Source organism: Silurus aristotelis (genome assembly GCF_946808225.1).
Source record: "Silurus aristotelis genome assembly, chromosome: 24".
Lineage (NCBI taxonomy): Eukaryota > Metazoa > Chordata > Actinopteri > Siluriformes > Siluridae > Silurus > Silurus aristotelis.
Genome location: NC_139597.1, coordinates 8,794,481 through 8,813,078, shown reverse-complemented (window position 1 = coordinate 8,813,078; position 18,598 = coordinate 8,794,481). Strand labels below are relative to the sequence as shown.

At 37.0% G+C, this 18,598-nt stretch overlaps 1 protein-coding gene across 1 annotated transcript; it reads left to right on the top strand.

Annotated features, from left to right (window-relative positions):
- Positions 1-9,919: 9,919 nt before the first annotated feature.
- On the top strand, positions 9,920-18,195 carry wnt7ba (wingless-type MMTV integration site family, member 7Ba). The gene is made up of 4 exons (XM_083528905.1): positions 9,920-10,424; positions 12,531-12,757; positions 14,849-15,120; positions 16,900-18,195. Exons 1-4 carry the CDS (start codon positions 10,342-10,344, stop codon positions 17,377-17,379), a joined length of 1,062 nt encoding a protein of 353 aa, XP_083385031.1. The 5' UTR covers positions 9,920-10,341; the 3' UTR covers positions 17,380-18,195.
- The last annotated feature ends 403 nt before the right edge of the window (positions 18,196-18,598 follow it).

Below are 18,598 nucleotides of genomic sequence, written 5' to 3'. Positions count from 1 at the left end.
GCTAATTTGCAATCAGACACTCTCTTTGAGTTCTTCTTCTTCTCCTTCTATGCCCCCAGACAGTGTAAATGGCAGCTGAGACAAAGCTCCCATTCTCTCCATGAGGGCCCTCTTAGTTTTATTTCAGGCCAGTGCTCTCAGACAGGGCATTCTGGGAAAACCAGGAGATGGCAGTGGCAAAGGGGGTGGGACCCAGAGTATGAGAGAAAGCGAGCAAGATCTTGTGGCAGCACCCAACCCTAACAGCCAAGGGGCATGCCGCAATGCCACACCCTAAACACTTAGTTATATTCTATGATCAGATTTAGAAATTATTAGCAGTATTTAAAATGTAAGTGTTCTTTATTGTTTATTATATGTGTATATGGTAGTTGTGTAGTACACTTGGGAAATAATCTTCTGAATCTATGGTACAGAATTAGCAACTTTAACACAAACTACATCAATGTTTTACAAGCTTTAAGATATATAAATATACTACATTAAAATAAATAATAGAGGAAGTAAAAGATGGAACCATGTTGTTAAGTGTATATAAAATTCCCTTTAATGTAAAGACATGGGCAAGGGGCATTACATTACAATCTCATACATACTGTATTATCATGATAGTCAAGATTAAGAAAAGATCACAGGAGCGTTCTGTATAAAACAATTAAAATTCAAAGTAATCATTAAAGGCAGTGTGCAGGCATACATAAAAAAATATGTTATACATTTATAATAAAGGCAATAACTAGATTTAAATGTGTTTACTTAAATCATTAATTACTAAAATAATCACTGCATGATACATTATAACATTTTTAAACACTTTGCTTTCTCCCGCTGAAAACTATGAAAATAATTACTATAAAATATAGTTTTTGAATGTAAAGTTTTTTTTTGTTTGTTTTTACAAAAAATTTAACCTTAATTATCCTCAGATTTTTAATACTAAATGTACATCCCTGTAACACCTTGAATTAATAGGGTTTTAAAAAACCCAGTATCACATATAATAACTAGGTTACTGTGAATAATATATCTTGCCCCAGTACACAGGTTCTGTGTAAGCTGCATTTTTGTACACACTTAAGGGCTGTTCAAGTCTTTTATTTCAGTTACTAAATTTTTTCTTTTCAGTTGTCGAGACAATGGTTGTCACACCAGTGTTACTCAAGGCCACTAGTAAATGATTACCCAGCCAGTCAGTGTCCTCATACAGAGGTCATCGTAGCTGCAGTGTGTGAGAATAACAGTGCATGGCCTGGCTGACAGGCTGACAGTGGGATCAAGTACATGTGGCAGCAGATGGCACCATTGGCCAAACAGGTTCTGCTTGTCTTCAATAAATTTTTTGGGGAATTCAGCAGTGGCACTTTTTGTTCAAAATGAACTCTTTGTGTTTTGACATGCAGCCTGTTCACCTGATAAATGTAAACCTTTTAGAAGCCCTTAAATAAGCCAGTACTTAAAGCAGCAGTGTTCCCACTGAAACATATTTGATCTGGTTTGTTTGATTTCTGCACAATGCATGTTTAGAATAATGAGAAAAAGAACATGGAGGATTTTAATGTTTGTTTATGGAGCTACAGCAGCAAATAAGCAACATTTTATATTTTATTAATAACTACTGGCACAATTGATCACACACACACACACACACACACACACACACACACACACACACACACACACACACACACACACACACACACACACACACACACACACTGTTTTTGTATGCAACAGAAAGCATTTTGATTTTTGCATGACCCTAGTGAGAGCTCCTAGGCCTAGCATAGGGAACCACATTTTCTGTATATGATGCTCCCCCTCTCTGGCTCTGTGCAATCACAAACAGACATTGTCACTGCATACCACAAGAACAATTGACTTCTTATGCCACTGAAAAAGAGTCAGGGGACAGAGGCAAAAAGTTTAGCATTGAAGTCACACAATCAAATCACAAAATCTGAGAGCATCTCCTCACGAGAGCCTGCGATTTGTGCAGAGTCCTGTGCTATTAAAAAAAGGGCTTCTGGCTGAAAATCATTGCAACTCAGCAAAATGTTAACTCCATCTATTTACCATGAGAGGTAAAATCCTACTCACCATATGCTTCATTACAGCACCCTCGTACCGAATTTATAGTTCATTTCTGCTTATATGGAGCACAGTTATTAAGTCAGTTGCTAAACCACATAATAACATTGTATTAACAATATCACACATCATTGCACTGAAATGTTGAATGCAGAATGTTAGGGATTTAGTATGCACTCCATGGGATGCAGGGTTAAGGAACTCCATCCACTCCCTGCCCCTCGCCAACCATTCTCCTTCTCTGTCCTGTGCCAAAAGGAACGTTGCACAAGGATACTGTCCAACCTTATGTCTCTCGCTCCTCCCTGCATCTCTCCACCCCTCCTCTGGCATGACATCATGCACATCTGTTGTCCCAACAGGGCGTCCGTCGCATGGACAACCGAATGACAAACTTATCTTTTTCACTTATTCTCCTGTTCTCCCTCCACACCCCACATTGTAATTTTCTCTATGCTACCTTTCCAGCAAAGCCTTTTGAAGGTCCTTATAGAGAGAGAGAGAGAGAGAGAGAGAGAGAGAGAGAGAGAGAGAGAGAGAGAGAGAGAGAAGCTCATAGAAAGCTCATCTTATTTCTGGCTTGGCCTCTGCATGCGTAGGCATGTATCTAATGACGATGCGAAATAGCATTCATTAAAAGCAAATTAGCCATTTAGTTGACCTCGGAGTTCACCAATGTGATTGTACGTAAACTACATCAACTAGCTCAGCTCTGCTCAAGCAAGGCCTTCAAATAGATTTAGATCATTATCGGTCTGGTTAGATAAGAGCATGCAAGGTTTTATTCTTATGCTGTTTCTCACCCGACATCTGTGTGTGTGTGTTTGTGTGTGTGTATGTGTGTGTGTGTGTGTGTGTGTGTGTGTGTGTGTGTATATATATATATATATATATATATATATATATATATATATATATATATATATATATATATATAATTTATTTTTTTCCCTCCCATCGGGCAGACGCTACAGGTGTCGCAGGGTTTGCACAAACAGACTAAAGAATAGCTTTTTTCCTGTGGCTGTTACTGCACTGAACAGCTGATCATCATACAATGTAAAAATACACTACTGCATTGTCCCCTTCTGTTTTTTTATTTTTATTTTTTTGTGAACTGCTTATCCATTATACATTTGTGCACCATCTATAACTTGTTTATAACTACACTACTGTATATTCCACCCATATTTATTCTGTATATACTGTATCATACAACATTCATACTTAACCATATCATGTCATTTAAACATGTTATCTCCCGACATTTATGCACAATCTTTGCACAGTATATTGTATATTACTATATATACATATATTATTACCGACTGCACCTTCTGTACATTATTTACCCTCGCCTGTACATATGGACCCCATACCCTTATTTATCACACTGCTATTTATTTTTATAAAATAATTTAAATAGGCCAGTTATACACTACTGGTTAGATGCTAACTGCATTTCATTGGCTCTGTACATGCACAATGACAATAAGGTTGAATCTAATCAAATCAAATCATATATATATATATATATATATATATATATATATAATTATATATATATATATATATATATATATACATACACACACACACACACACACACACACACACAAAAACACATATACATACAGATTTACTGTACAGACATATTGTACACACATATATGTCATTGTGTGTGTGTGTGTGTGTGTGTGTGTGTGTGTGTGTGTGTGTGTGTATATACAAGTAAAATTTTGGTGTGTGATGTGTACGAGTTTTTAAAACACTAAAATAATAGAAATAAAGTTAAAACTTATCTATTAGCCCTATTTTTTTATTATTACTTATGACTTGCTTACAAGTATAAAATATATTATTTAATAAAATTGTAATAAAATTTAACCTTTTTCAAAATTCAACATAAAAACTATAACAATAATAAGAGTCCATTGAAAAGCACAAAAACCCAAAATACATTACTGTATTTATTTATTAGACCTATTATGGTATATTATATAATTACTTTCTATATGAAGCATGTAAAAATAAATTCTTTATAGTATTGATAAAAATAATAATCATTTTTATATTATTTATTATTTATATTATTTATGTGATTGTTTGTTGTCTTGGTCTGGTCCTGACTTTTGCATTATATCGTCATATATCTGTTTTAATGCTGCACGTTGGTTTGAATTATGGCGGGCTCTGGCACTGATCGAGAGCGGGAAACAAGATGGCGGGAACAGTGCAGGCAACACGGCGCTCGCGGCTCACTGTTAGGGCGGCGGCACGCGGAGCTATTGCTGAATGCTGTGCAGCAGCGACACCGTGTGGATTATATGCGTAACTGCAGCCATGCGGAACCCAAACAGTGAGCACAAATAAAGACTGTAGGCCCTGCCATTACCTGGTTTAGTGCCATAACCCGGTTCAGGTTCCATAACCAGGGCCAGGGCTATACCCAGGCTCTGGGCCATAATCCAGATCAGTGCCATAACCCGATTCAGAGCAATAACCCAGTTCAGTGTCTTAAACCTATTCAGGGCCAAAACCCAGATAAGTGCCATACCCTGATTCAATCCCATAACCAGGGGTCAGGGCCATAATCTGACCCAGTCCCTCTAACATGGTTCAGGGCCATAACTTAGTTCAGTGCCAAAACCCAATTCAAGGCCATAACCTAATTCGCTGTCATAACCCGATTCAGGGCCATAACCCAGGTCAGTGCCAAAACCCAATTCAGGGCCATAACCCAATTCAGTGTCATAACCTGATTCAGTCCCATAACCAGGGTCAGGGCCATAACCCGACTCAGTCCTGTAACAGGGTTCAGGGCCATAACCCGATTCAGGGCCATAACCCAGTTCAGTGTGATAACCCGATTCAGGGCCATAACCCAGTTCAGTGCCATAACCTGATTTAGTCCCATAAACCGGCTCGGTCCTGTAACATGGTTAAGTCCCATAACCAGATTTAGTGCCATAACCTGGTTCTGTTGGAGTACAAATGTCAGAGATTTCCTGCTCTGCCCTACACATTCTCACCAAACACTAATACATCAAAATATTATTTTATACCCTCCTGCCAAATGTCACAACACCCCTTATTACTGAGATCAATACTGTTTAAAAACACAAGACACTACTGCACTCATCAGTATTAAATATTTTGATATACTAGTAAGTTTTACCCGGTTTTGGAGGAGTTTATCGAAATTCAAATTCAGGGGTTACCGAGTTCACTCCCGTAGCACTGTGTTTCTAGCAGCATTTAGCAACAATAATTAGTAACTACATTTCAAAATAAAGGTATATAACAAACTAAATACAGTACAGCAAAATAATGGGAACGTTAAGAACTAAAGAAATGTTGTTAAAATATGAGAAAAAATTATCATAATAATTAAAAGAATTTTGTTGCATGATGACTTAATATTTGAATGTATTTACATAAAATATATATTTTCAAATAAAATATTTTTTTGGTTTATTAGACCACATAATTTATTTACAAAAAAAAAAAAAAAAAAAAAAAAAGAACCTGGCCTTTTTGGTTGTACAAGAGAAAGTAACTGTCACACGGTCGAATGATATTCAGCATAATTGTTTTTATAATAAAATCACTGGACATGCATACTCACTTTACTCCATCATGTAGTTTCTGGCTTAATCAAATGGCTGAATAATAATAATAATAATAATAATAATAATAATAATAATAATAATAATTATTATTATTATTATTATTATTATTATTATTATTATTATTATTATATTAATTGTAACAATAATAAAAATAATAATGCTTTTCTTGTCCTCAATAATTTATATTATTTAAATCCTGAAAACTGATTTTGCCATCCATCCAACTATCCATCCATCCATCCATCCATCCACCCACCACCAATGTCATGATCAAGAATTCTCAAAAGCTACTGCTTTATTATATATTAATCACTGTATAGATTTATAGACATTTGTAACTGCAAAATATTTTACTAAAAGCTTATTGCAGTTTCATCTGCTCTCCATTAAGGGGAATGTTCCACTGTTAAGATCATTTTTTATATTGAAATTCCTTTTTTTTTTTGCTTTCCACAAAAACCTGGGCCTGCTAAAGTTTCAAGGACAGCTCTGAACACAGATTTTGCTGATTATAAAGTAACATTTAGTAAAAGCCTGTCTTGGGTATCAGTGAAGGTTCTGCAGTTATATTGTCAGAAGGTCACAGAAAAACACAAGTATTAATAATGCTGGAAATCCAGCCTCTTCATTAGCTGAGTCTGATGTGGTCGAAAAAAGAAAATAAATATCCTGCATGTAGATTATGATCAATGTATGGCAACTTATGAATAGAGTATATTACTGTTTTTATTTAAGTCCACATCTTATTAATCATATTAGATTCCATCTTAGCCCATGACCCATTATTACTTCCTTTTTTAATAACTCTGTTTCTGACTGCAGAATGAGCTCTTTCATAAATCATTAGCCATTCCTGAATATAAAATGTTATTCATTAATTAAACATATATAATGTATCAGTCACTTTTCTATTAAAAAAATATTTTGTTACTGGTTTAACATTCTTGTTTTAATTATCTGCAAGTTTTTTATTACGTCCGTAGTAGTAGTAGTTTATTAGTAGATTTATGGCCTTGCTGGCATTTTCCAGTCATTAATTTGTAGTTAAAAACGTTTTAGCAAAAATCTACAGCTAGATAATCCACAAAATGTTATACTGCAATAATTTTTTTTTCTAAAATAAGGTAACCATAACCATAGTTTATAGCATTGTATGCATCGTATGTTGTAATAATGTTATAAATCTTTTAGCTACGTGTTTTCCTTCAAAATATGTATTCCTCCGTTATCTTTAGAATTAGTTTTTATTTAAGGACCTTTGACAAAAACTTTTATTCTGACAAATAATTTCAACATTGTAGATCTGACGAAACATCTGATGCCATCTACTGGTAAAATTACGACATTGCACTTAAGTTCCTCTGTTTATGGTGATATCTTTGACTTGCATTAATGCATGGTAGTATTATATATGTGAAAGTGTGTAGTTATAGTATATAAATGAATAAAAACCGAATAAAAAAAGATGTGAATTGTAGAAGTGACAGTTGTCAGAACCGCTGTATTAGTGTTTTTTACCCTTAAATTTGTGGTACTGTTCTGTGCACACTGAACCTAATGCATACAAATGAGGTTATTGATGTGAACATTAATCACAACATTTTCTTTGATAACAACAGAAATAAGCAGAAAAGATCATCTTTTTTTGTATAAGAGCATTTAAATATGTGTTTTATGCTGAAGGACAAAATTATGCATACAGCATGCAGATATGTTCATGGTTTTGATAATAAAAGAGAAGGCCTTTGTGAAGGACACATAACCTACTAACATGCTGTTATTTAAACACAGCTATATTGGCTTGTCATTGGCTTCTTAAAGAGGATGTTGTTTAATGTGCTACTCCTCTTTCTTACCATAACCATTTACATTTAATTTTTTAAATTTCAATTGTATATGCATTGGTGGGAAAAAAACAATATTGTACACCCTGCAGGCCCTAAAAGCCCATTGGATAAACAAGCTTCTTGAATATCATATAAAGCATTTTCTAATTGAATTAGAGTAAATAAATCAGGGAATTAAATAGTCAGCCGCATTTAGGAGTAGCGTGCTCTGGATGTAAAGTGGATCACAATGCATGTGGGAGTGTTCAACAATCATTTACTGAACACACTGGCATAAATACAAATAAATAAAGGAGCAGATTTCCACCATGTCAATCGTTTATTTAAACTTTTAACCACAACATAAATGCACATATGTGACCAGATGTTTCTGTTCTTTTGTTTGTGCCTTTGTGCCCTGGCATCTGTTTCATGAGAACTCAAACGCAGCAACAAAAAAAAAAAAAGAAGTTTGGCATGAATTATAAAGACCTGATTTGGACAGATGTTTATATGCAACACATTATATATATATATATATATATATATATATATATATATATATATATATATATATATATATATATATATATATATATATATATATATATATATAAAATGTTGCTTTCCTTTTAATATGAAATATATTACAAAGTTGAATGACACATTTTGTGAGCAGTATAGTTTGGAAAAAGTTGAAAAATTGAGCAAATATGAAATGTTTTTGAGCAAATAGTTTATTTTAAACATATTTAGTTAATATAATGATTGTAATATCACTCTTGAAGTGATAAACCATTGCTAAAATTCAACAAGACACTGCGATGCTCCACATACTGAACTGAAAAAAAAAAAGGTCTACATTTTTTTCATCACAATCTTGAAGAACTGAAAAGAAACAGATACCATTTATATAAGCTTCCAAATAGTGACAAAACAGCTAAAGTGCAGTTTTGGCTTTTAGACCTGTGGTGTAATACACCAGCAATGGCAGTTCATGGGATTTCTTTTCTCTATCTGAGTTTGCTCCTGACTGCTATGTTTCATAGTGTTATGGACTGAACTGAAGTCAGAGACATTACTTACAACCCCCTTGGCTGAGAACACAATGCTTAATAACAGCTGTTAGAGTTGCCTGCTATAATTTAAAGTGTGGATTCACTAACACCATTTAAGACACTGATCAGTTCAAAACAGCTCTGTGTGTGTGTGTGTGTGTGTGTGTGTGTGTGTGTGTGTGTGTGTGTGTGTGTGTGTGTGTGTGTGTGTGTGTGCGTGTGTGTGTGATGAAAGACAAATAGAGCCCAACCTATTTGCTTTACTAGAAGTGGAAAATCAAACGTGGTCATTAGGTGTGGCTTTTTGCTTTACATCTGTGTATTGGAAACCCCTAAAGATATGCACAAGACCTCCACTATTGAGTGCACTTTGATCTCAGAGTTCAAGTGGAAAATACCTCATAAACATGTCCACCCTTTGAAGCTTTATGATATTCCACCAGGCCACCTCTACCTACAAAACTCTCCTGGTCTCTTTGTTTTAGAGCAAACAAGTTGGTGTTTGCAAAGAGCATCTTTAAAAGAGATGTAAAATACATTCAACTTTGATTCTTTAATCTTCGTCACTTTTTAAAAAAAGAAACCCCGAAAAAACAGTATTTGCTACAGTTTGCTTATGGACACATTCTGAACCTTGAATAAATCTGAAGTTTTGTTCATTTCACTTATGCTCTGATAATGAGCTCAAATCTCAAAGTTTATGAAATTGCAACTTCCATATCTTACCACCAGGGAGAGCAGTTTCACATACAGATGCAAGCGTGAGAAAGGGAAATGTAATCAGAAATACGGGGCCCTCCATAGAGTTTTATGTGATGATGGTGACAAAGATGCTTCTTTCTATAAACTCATGCCATGCTATTTATATTTTACTCAAATTTGTTCTCACGTCTATGGATTATCGTTAAAGAGTATTTTTATTATGTTTATTTCAATTTAATAAGTAGTGGTGCTTACAAAAATAAATAAAAGAAAGGGGCCCAATTCAACAGTGTGAAAGTCCACAGAATAGCGTTCACTACATCATCTATATGAACTGTTTACGGACATAATATTTAGCTTCTTTTTTTTTTTCTTCATCAATCACCACCTAGATCTTCTTCAATACGTGTAAATTACTACATTTTACATGCACAGCTTTATGCACAGAAATTAATGTTAATATTGCTATACGCATGCGTTGTTATTACCACATATTTAATGCCAGCTGAGGTTGAGTATATTCCTCCTACTGCTAAATGGTTATGTTTCTATCTCATCAATCCAAGTCTATCCTGATTGTCCAGCCCTTAAAAAGGGACAGCTAATAACCCGAGTAAGCTGTCCTTCATACAAATCTATCAGCGTGCAGAAAAGAGGAGGAGGAGAGTCACCCAGCTGTCCTGTACACCACTAAATGTGGGCGGATGGAATGGTCCCCCACCTCCTCGTCTGCCAATGGCAAAGCAATGAGAGAAGACCCGGTTGTGCGTGCGTGATCTGCACTCTTCAATCCGTAGCTCCCCGGCAGCTCACCCTGAAACACGCACAGACACACGCGCGCGCACGCACGCACGCTCGCTCGCACAGGGAGGCACGCGCACAACGCGTCCGCAAGCAGGAGATGCAGGAGCGCCACGGACTGCTCTCCACCGACAAGGGCATTACCGAAGCGCTTCTTGGCTCACCGCGAGCTCCGCAGACCCGGGCAGGACCCCCGAGAAAAGCACGCGCCTCGTCCTGCTGTCCCATGCCACCATGCGCGTGCTTTCGCCGCGCGCCGCTCTTCTGTCGGTCTCCTACTCTCAGCTGTTCCTCATCCTCACCAGCGGCAGCTACCTGTGGGTTTCTCATCACTGCCTCCACTCTTCACTGCTGCGGCTCGGTAGACCGGTTTACTGCTTAAGTGCGCTAAGTAGACGTGTGGATGTGTAGTGTTGTGGGTAACAGGTGTTTGAACTCGTTCTTACCGGCTTTCTGATTGCTTTTTATTGGGAGCTTTATTATGGGACGCACCTGTATGAAGGGAAAAAAAACCAGGCGGTGGAACCTGTGCGCATTTTACTCCAGACAGAGAAGAACTAATGATTACCTGTTTATATGGGAATACAGTTAAGTGCAAAAATATGCTTACCCTTAGGTCGAACATTATTATTATTATTTTATTATTTTTATAACAAGTATTCTTCATCATTAAAGCAGGCCATATAGTGTATACAAATTTTATTAGAAAAAAAATAGTGACAAAACATGCTTTCATTTTCGACTTTTCCATCTCCCTTTGAAAATGTGATATTACTATTATTTGACAGGCTGCCCTGTACATACACTCACCTATAACTGTCTCGGGACATTGAGCAACTTTTGGATCCCCCGAGGTGTAACATTTGCCCCATTATTGCTCCTGAGATGCCTATTGTAATTTTTCCATATCGCCTGACTATTTTCTGTCATTTTTTCACTTAACATATAGGTTTTTTAAAAATATATACATTCTAACAAATTTTACACTAGCTAGAGTTAGCTTGAGTATGAGTTGGTTCCAAACATTATAATTTAAGGCTTAGACTTTGCTAATTATTTCCCAACTTTTTATTTTCCCTAACTATTTTAATAGATTAAAAAAAAAAAAAAATAAAATAAAAACAATGCACCAGATTTTCCATTTTTAAGAAGATTTAAGGTAATATTAATCCAAAGTCTATAGGAAATGCAAACCTTGGTGTTTGAATGTGTGAAAGCATGTTGAAGCAGCAGCAATGATGATGATAATGATGATGATCATTCTAAACAGAGCATTAATCTTTTAAAGCCTTATTTAATGCACTGGTTCAGAACCAAATAAAGATGTTGAATCCTCAAAATTTAAACTGTTGAGCAGTGTACCCAACAGTGGAAAATAGTAACCCCAAAGAGCTCTGTTTTTCCAATTGGCAATTAGTGGCCACTGTTTTATTTTCCTAATGGCACAACCAGCCTTGCTCAATGCCCGATGCTTATGGCCAGTGAACTTCACGAAAGATCATCACATTATCTGTCAAACTGTTTCCATAAAGCAAGTGAGAGTAATGTATGCCTGCACTTTTCTCTGATCTCTGATGTTTCAGTCATAGCGTTTTAATACTTTCATCCCATGGAGAAATTAGGTTGCCATACATTTAAATCTTTCCACTTCACCACAGCCTTGAGGTTTAAATAAGAGGAGAGTGCATGGATACTGTTTCCTAAGTGGTCATTATTATGTTAAGGATGGAGCACCACATTATTAAATGATATAACATTGTTTTCCTTACATTGTATTATGTAGATATACCTCTGACTGTATACACTGCGGACTTAGTTGGGCTTTCTTTCAATATAAAGTGCTTACTTCAATCAGATGTAGCTTGAGGCATTTGTACTGTTGACTGTAAAAATTTTACAGATCTGAATGGGAAGATAAGATTCACTGATGTTTGACAAGTGCATATAAAGAAGATAGCAGAAATTTGTGACTTCAACATCTTTCTTTTAAGAGGACATTTTACATATTAAAAATAGCAGTTTCATATATGTGGGTTGTTTTGTTTAATAACTGATATATAATGAATACATTTGGTTCAGGAAAAAACCTTTTGAAGTACCAGATTATTTTAAAACAAACTTAAATTACAAGAATAGTCCACAATTTATATCAAATCAAATGTTATTTGTCACATGCACATACATACAGAGTACGACATGCATTTTATTTGAGGAGCAATGTTTTATTTGGCTCATATCCTTTTATGCATATTGTATTGATCTGTACATTGGCTTGTTGATTTGTTTGGATATTTTAAGTGTTTGTCCTCTAAATTTCTAGTTTTTTGCTTGTTTGAGAGAGGTTAGTTGTTTAGTTGTGATATGTAGGTGAAAAATGTAAACAAAAAGTTTGATTGATGTGTGATTTTTGTTCTCCTACACAGGGCCCTATCTTCAGTGGTGGCTCTTGGTGCCAATATTATCTGCAACAAAATCCCCGGACTGGCCCCCAGACAGCGTGCCATCTGTCAAAGTCGCCCAGACGCCATCATTGTTATCGGTGAGGGTGCTCAGATGGGTATCAACGAGTGTCAGTTCCAGTTCCGCTTTGGCCGATGGAACTGCTCCGCCCTCGGTGAGAGGACTGTCTTCGGCCAAGAGCTGCGAGTGGGTCAGTAATTCAGCCTGGCATGCTGGCTTTAATTGACACAAATATGTGTTTGTGTATGCACGTGTCACTATATTTATTGTTGCAAGATTGCAAACATGGTTGAGTTTAACTGGCAGATGCACTCTTGCTGTGGCAGTGCAGTCTGTAAAACAAGAGATGAGAGGAAAATCGGGGATTGGAAATGGGGACAGAGTGGGGCGATCAGTTCCCGTAATGTTGTGGGTGACTAAACTTGGACTTTGACTAAAAGCAACTTTTATTACACTAACAACGATGAATTTACTGTAATACGTTTCAGCCTTATGCACACGAGCGCACACACACACACACACACACACACACACACACACACACACACACACACACACACACACACACACACACGCAGATGCACATACTATTTATTCTGAGAAAACCTCAAACATAAGAAGTAGACTGTGTTTGCTGGGGTGCACATTTTCTGAATTTATTTTTGAGTAATGGGAATTTAAATGTCGAATGTTCATATAAATGGCCTCTCAGTTAAAAATGTTTTGTTTTGGTCAAAGTGTGGTTGGAAGCTGTGTCTAATCCACTGGCCCTGGTAACAATCACTTTTTAAGGGGTGGGGGGTGGGGTGTTGGCTGACTCGAAGCTGGCTGCATTTATTTCTTTTGTTCAATTAAATGTATCTGTTTCTCTGCTGTGGCGTTCTCCATAGAAGGCTTTCCTTCATCTGAACACATCCCTCTATTATGCTCTTTTGTGTTTGTGGTAGTTCAAATTATGATTGCATTATTTTTAACCAAAACATATTTTCCTAAAATACTCTTCCCGTCATTGAGAATGAAAGCATAATTGTTTTTGTAGGGGTTTGAACTGTCATCTCACATAAATCTGTTAATACCACAATTTTCATTTAGCTTTTACCCAAAGCAACCCACATACATTTGTGGAAGTAGCACTATGTTAAATTCTAAGATGAAATACATCAAATATAAGATTTTCTTTCTCTCAAATCCATTTGATGACCTAGCAGTTAGCTTTTGCATTCAGCTGGAGCATGAACAAAAACTCTATTTTATATTCAATGACTCAATGAGTCATCAGTGAGTATATATAAATATGTTCTAAAATAAGAAGATATCTATGCCATACTAAAATAATCACATGATCTGCATGCAATGTTGCTCACAGATCCCAATGGTAAATGCATGGCATAGCAGTTTCAGACAGTGCGTATACCTGTACATGCAGCAAGTAAAACTGCCTGGATTGCAACAAAAATATTATTATACATATACAGGGTGTATTCCTGCCTCACGCCCAGTGATCCATACCTTTACAATAACTAACATAAAGCAGTTAATAAAGCTGAATCTAGGAATGAACCAAAATAGAAACGTTCGGACCGCCTGTAGCCTTGTGGTTAGTGGTCCACCAGCAGGGGGCACTTTTATCTCCCTTCTCCCCCCTGCAAAAATGCAAGATTTACTGACTGAGCACATATCAAAATGATCACACCTCTGGTCAGATACTAAACACTTTAAACTACTTTCTAATTTATGCTTGGAAAGCTGAATCGGTGTTACATCAGAATGTCTATTTCCAACAACCTAATTAGCATTCATGTGTGCACTTGGTGGAAAAATGGTAAATGCTGAATAGATGGCGACCAGACAAGCACTTCAACAGAGTGTTCAGACTGAACTGAGATCACATAGCAAATATGACTGACTTCCACCAAATGTTTAAGTCCTTTCCTTAGTTTGTCTGTATGTGAGGCAGTCTGGGAAAACCCTTCAGATATTGCTGGGGCTGGTTTCTTAAAAAAGCTGACATTTATAAATGTGTATATTCTACAAGTAATTAAGTAAGTTTAGAATCTCTATAAAAAAAAAAAATTTTTATAGGTTTGACGTGGTTGTTAATCTGTGAAGATAATTCTTTAGAAGCCAATAATAAAAAAAACAACACAATGCTAAATGCACCCTTTCTAGCTAAGCCCCCTGTTTACATGTGGCAGGTGATAATTTGAGTAAAACCACATTTCCCAGTGCACTGAAATACTTTACAGAATATGATGGGTATCCGTCTTTTTCATCTCCCTAGGCAGCAAGGAGGCGGCGTTTACCTACGCCATCACCGCAGCTGGAGTGGCCCATGCAGTCACAGCAGCTTGCAGTCAGGGCAACCTGAGCCACTGCGGCTGTGACAGGGAGAAACAGGGGTACCAGAACCAAGAGGAGGGCTGGAAATGGGGTGGATGTTCAGCCGACGTCAAGTATGGTGTTGAGTTCTCTCGTCGCTTTGTGGATGCTCGTGAGATAAAAAAAAATGCCCGTAGGCTCATGAACTTGCACAACAATGAGGCAGGCAGAAAGGTAATTTCAGTGCTAATATCAGTTAAAACGCAGCACATGCACACTATTCTATGAGAACATAAATTGTTTTTGGCATTAGAAATAATGTGTAATTTTCCAGCTAATTGGCTGACAAGTAAAATCAATTAGTCTTCTCCTCCATTGTTTGACACAGGAGGTATGGGAACGATACACCACCCCACAATGATGATTCTTCATAATAAGGGAACATGCTCATTTTATTGAGAAATGATTCTGACCTGATTGAGACAAAAACACATTGACTAATTCGAAAGACTCGTTTTTTTTAAATGTAGCACGTCATGAAATATAATTCACAGGGAAGAGGTCTGCACTTCTTGATACATGTTATGTTTTCTGCAAAATATTATGCAGTGTTCATTTTCTGCAGCACTGTACAATGTCTCCAGGTCCACGTTTATAATTAAGGCAAGTTGGCATGTATTATGGAAATGTTCCACTTCCCGATTAGCCTAGCCCGACCTGATCCATGCTCCCTCGTTTCATTTGTCACTTCAGGGGCCGAGAAAAGGGGGGGTTGGGCATACAAAGCCCATCCATAAGTAGAATTACAGTGCCTAATGAAGTGGTTATGGAGTTGAGGCTTTCTTCGTGTGTGACAGGAATGCAAAGGCCAATTCGACCAGTGGCTGCCAGTTGGAGAACTGCCACAGCCCCTCAGTCCCTTCATTGAATTACAGAGCATTAAGTCAGGATACAGGATATTATTGCTAGTCTCTTTCTCTTCCTCTGTTTCGTTCACTCTCTTTATTCATACGCAGCCAAATCAGGTTTTGCTCAGCTTGACCAACACATCATGATGTGGCCTTCAGAAACAAGGCAAAACCATATAAGCTGATTTTTGCATTCATTATTTTACTCAAATGAAATTAATGTTAGGTAACAAATTTCCTCGTCAAGTAACTTAAAATAAACTGTGGTGACATTATTTCAATCCTAATGATTGAACATCTCCAGTCCTTTACTTCAGAGCTGATCACTGCCATATATTAAATAGTTTCTAGTCAACTGCCTGTAGAATATATCAGTAACAAAACACAAACAGATTCACATTTAACTCAAACGTTACTGTATAAACAAATGGTTACTTGAGAGTCGTGGACTTTTTTCTTGCCGTCTGATGTGGCTTTTGGAAGGTAGGGAAAATTACAAGGTATGTTTTGGCAAAAAACAAATTTTTCCTCCCAGATCTGACATATAGCTGGCAATACTTATTGGGGCATTGCGCAGAATTAATTGAATAATGGGGTTTGGTTTGTTTTGCCGCAGCGAGTCAAAGCAGAATGTCAAGCATTTCCTTCATCGTTCAGCTGCATGAATTTGCTAATACCACAAATGTCAAACCTGATGCAATTTTAGCTTCAAGTCAAGTTCCATGCGATAATAATAATAATAATAATAGTCAACAATACAAAAGTTTTTATGCAATGGCTATATACACTTGAAAAATAAAGTGCATAATTTTTTTTACTTTTGGGTAAGTTTGTAAATATATTGAATAAAATCAGCTGAGTCGATCATTAACTTGAACAATTTGTGTACGATTTTTATATGTAAATAGTGACTTATGTGACTTTCCATTTGATGCAAAATTAGATTTTCCCTGTAGAATTCATTAGTTTCTACCTGAGAGCTGTTGAAAAATGTAACAACTACCTTACAGATTGAAATAGGATTGATATAATTGGGCATTCATGAGTCTCAATCATCAGTCCTGGAATTGCCCTACAATGATAGATTGTGTTCCTGCTCTCTCAGATTCTGGAAGAAAGGATGAAGCTGGAGTGCAAGTGCCACGGTGTCTCAGGCTCCTGTACCACAAAGACATGCTGGACAACACTGCCTAAATTCCGTGAGATCGGCTATGTGCTGAAAGAGCGGTATGGTGCCGCTGTACAGGTGGAGGCAGTGCGAGCCACTCGCCTGCGCCAGCCCTCCTTCCTGCGCCTTAAGCAGTCACATGGTTACATAAAGCCCACTGACACAGACCTGGTGTATTTGGAACGCTCCCCAAATTACTGTGAGGAAGACACATTGACGGGGAGTACAGGGACTAGGGGCCGCCTCTGCAACAACACCTCACCCCACCCAGATGGCTGCAACCTCATGTGCTGCGGCCGCGGTCATGACACACACCAGTATACACGTGTGTGGCAGTGTAACTGCAAGTTCCAGTGGTGCTGCTTTGTCAAGTGCAACACCTGTAGTGAAAAAACAGAGGTGTTCACTTGCAAATGAGAACAAGGGAAAAACAAGCAGGGGGGCACAGAAGTGTGAAGAGGAAGTGAGAATAAGATCAGTTTATCGTGGCTTCGATTTGCACATCAGGTACTCGTTGCAGGGGAAAAGGATCAACATAAAAGATGAGATTTTCGGAAAAAAGTGCACTGACTACAGTCTGACACAGCATATAAGTTCATACTAAATGTAAAACTACACAGAGTATAAGGATTTCACAGCTCAGAGTATCTGAGGCGAATTGAAGAATTTTATGGGGATCTGATGGTGACTGTGTTTGCATGATTATGTCAAACAAATATGCTGATAACCTTGAAGGACAAGAACCAATTCTAAAGACTGGAGCTGTTCAAGGCAATGTCTGTGGATGGATGGGAGAAAAGACATGTTTTTCACAACATAATATGCTGGATTACTTCACATGTTCATTCACACTGTATCTGTTTGAACACTGAAAAAAAGACTTCTTTGTTCCTTTTTTGGAGAGAGAGAACTGCATAGTTCTTGTCCTGACTTTGTTAAGGCCGATGTCTCTTTTACAATTTTGAAAAATGGTTGCTACTGATTTGTTGTTGTATTTCATAGCTCATAATATTTCAGTACAATTGTTTAATAAGAACACAAAAAAAAAAACAGGTGTCAGATTCAGCATATGAGTATTTATATTCCCCTGCATTTCTCTGCTGCTCACTGATAGAAAACAGGCCAGCTAAGTCCACAGCCAACTAGACAAGATGTCATGAGGTCACTGAATGTGTTGCCGATTGGTGGTGTGGGATGTGTGATGTTCTGCTTTGTTGTGAACATGTTTTATATATATATATTTGTTGTGAACATGTTTTATATTATATATATATATATATATATATATATATATATATATATATATATATATATATAAATATATATATATATATATATAAACCACCACAATGCACCATGTGGCAATACAAAAATACAATGAATTACGCAATGTTTGTACATCTCGGTGCAAAAATTGTCTTTACTGCCTGCACAAAAGTGTGGGAGTGCAAATGCTGGTAGAATATTTCATGGAAATGCAATCGGGTGACCAAACTATGCACAGAATATTCTCACAAATGCCAGAGACATGGGATTCCACATTACTGGCCCAGCTTGCACCCCCCCCCGCCCCAAGCCAACTATATTCCGCCTGAGCCAATGGAATTTGCCTAACCATACAGTGGGGGCTGACAAG

Bases quoted from the DNA above. Each gene is read 5' to 3' on its own strand.
- wnt7ba (XM_083528905.1), top strand. From the start codon at position 10,342: ATGCGCGTGCTTTCGCCGCGCGCCGCTCTTCTGTCGGTCTCCTACTCT. The intron at 10,425-12,530 runs GTGGGTTTCTCA...TCTCCTACACAG, and splicing joins CTCACCAGCGGCAGCTACCT to GGCCCTATCTTCAGTGGTGG. The intron at 12,758-14,848 runs GTCAGTAATTCA...TCATCTCCCTAG, and splicing joins CGGCCAAGAGCTGCGAGTGG to GCAGCAAGGAGGCGGCGTTT.